General features: G+C 68.3%; 1 protein-coding gene across 1 annotated transcript in view; it reads right to left on the bottom strand.

Annotated features, from left to right (window-relative positions):
• Positions 1-807, bottom strand: part of ARHGDIG (Rho GDP dissociation inhibitor gamma) — a gene marked incomplete at its 3' end in the record, with an annotated part of 2,824 nt that extends 2,017 nt beyond the window's left edge. Inside the window, exon 1 of the mRNA XM_008639095.2 lies at positions 110-807. Coding sequence (XP_008637317.2) covers positions 110-509 — 400 coding nt within the window. The remainder of the gene's footprint in view (positions 1-109) is intronic.
• Positions 808-827: the final 20 nt, after the last annotated feature.

Genomic DNA, 827 nt, shown 5'->3' on the forward strand with positions numbered 1-827 from the left:
CTCCGTGTCCGAGCCCGCCGTAGCCCCCGGCGCCCGCTGAGGCTCCATCCCCCGGCGGGGCTGCCGGGGTGCCGCGGTGCCCAAACGCGACTGCAGCCCCCAGCCTTACCCACGGCAGCAGGGATGGCGCCCAGCAGTGCCTGCTTATACTTCCGCAGGCTCTCATCCCCTGGGTCCAGCTCCTGGATCTCCTGCAGGCTCTTCTTCTCCGGCGTCTTGTACGCCAGGGCCACGTCGGCATCCTCCTCCTCCTCCTCCAGCGATAGCGTCACCCCCTCCTTGTCAGCCATGATGTCTGCGGGGGAGAGGCAGTGGCAGGCCCCGGGGCACCCCCTACCCCCCCGACACGAAGGCACTGGGGGGCAGGGGGTGGCTGGGCTGTGACATGGGAAATCCCCGTGGGGAGGCCAAGCTGCTCCCCTGCTTGGAGCTGTGGGAATTCCACCAGGCTCGGTGTCCCCGGGGCCTGGTGGCACAGCTGAGACCAGAGGTGCTGCCGCCGGCTGCATTTCCGCACGGTCATGGAGCAAGGCGAGCTGCTGCCTATGCGCTGTGCTTGATCTGGGGGGCGCTTGCAGACCCCTCCAGCCCGCAGGCCCCCTTCGTGTCGCCCAGAGAAGTCCTTGTCACTGCCCTGCGGCTCCCTCCAACCCCACTGGGCAACCTCCAGTCCCATCTCCCACCCCAAACCCAAACCACCAGCAGCTGCAGTGCAAAAAGGCGTCACTGGGATGGTGGCTCCGGTGCTGCCAGGCTGCTGGGGGGCACAAGGGTGGGTGATGTCCCCACAGTCCCTGACTCTCCCTGCCCACTGCACCACCCCCCCC

Source organism: Corvus brachyrhynchos, unplaced genomic scaffold (genome assembly GCF_000691975.1).
Source record: "Corvus brachyrhynchos isolate BGI_N302 unplaced genomic scaffold, ASM69197v1 scaffold58, whole genome shotgun sequence".
NCBI classification, from domain to species: Eukaryota; Metazoa; Chordata; class Aves; order Passeriformes; family Corvidae; genus Corvus; species Corvus brachyrhynchos.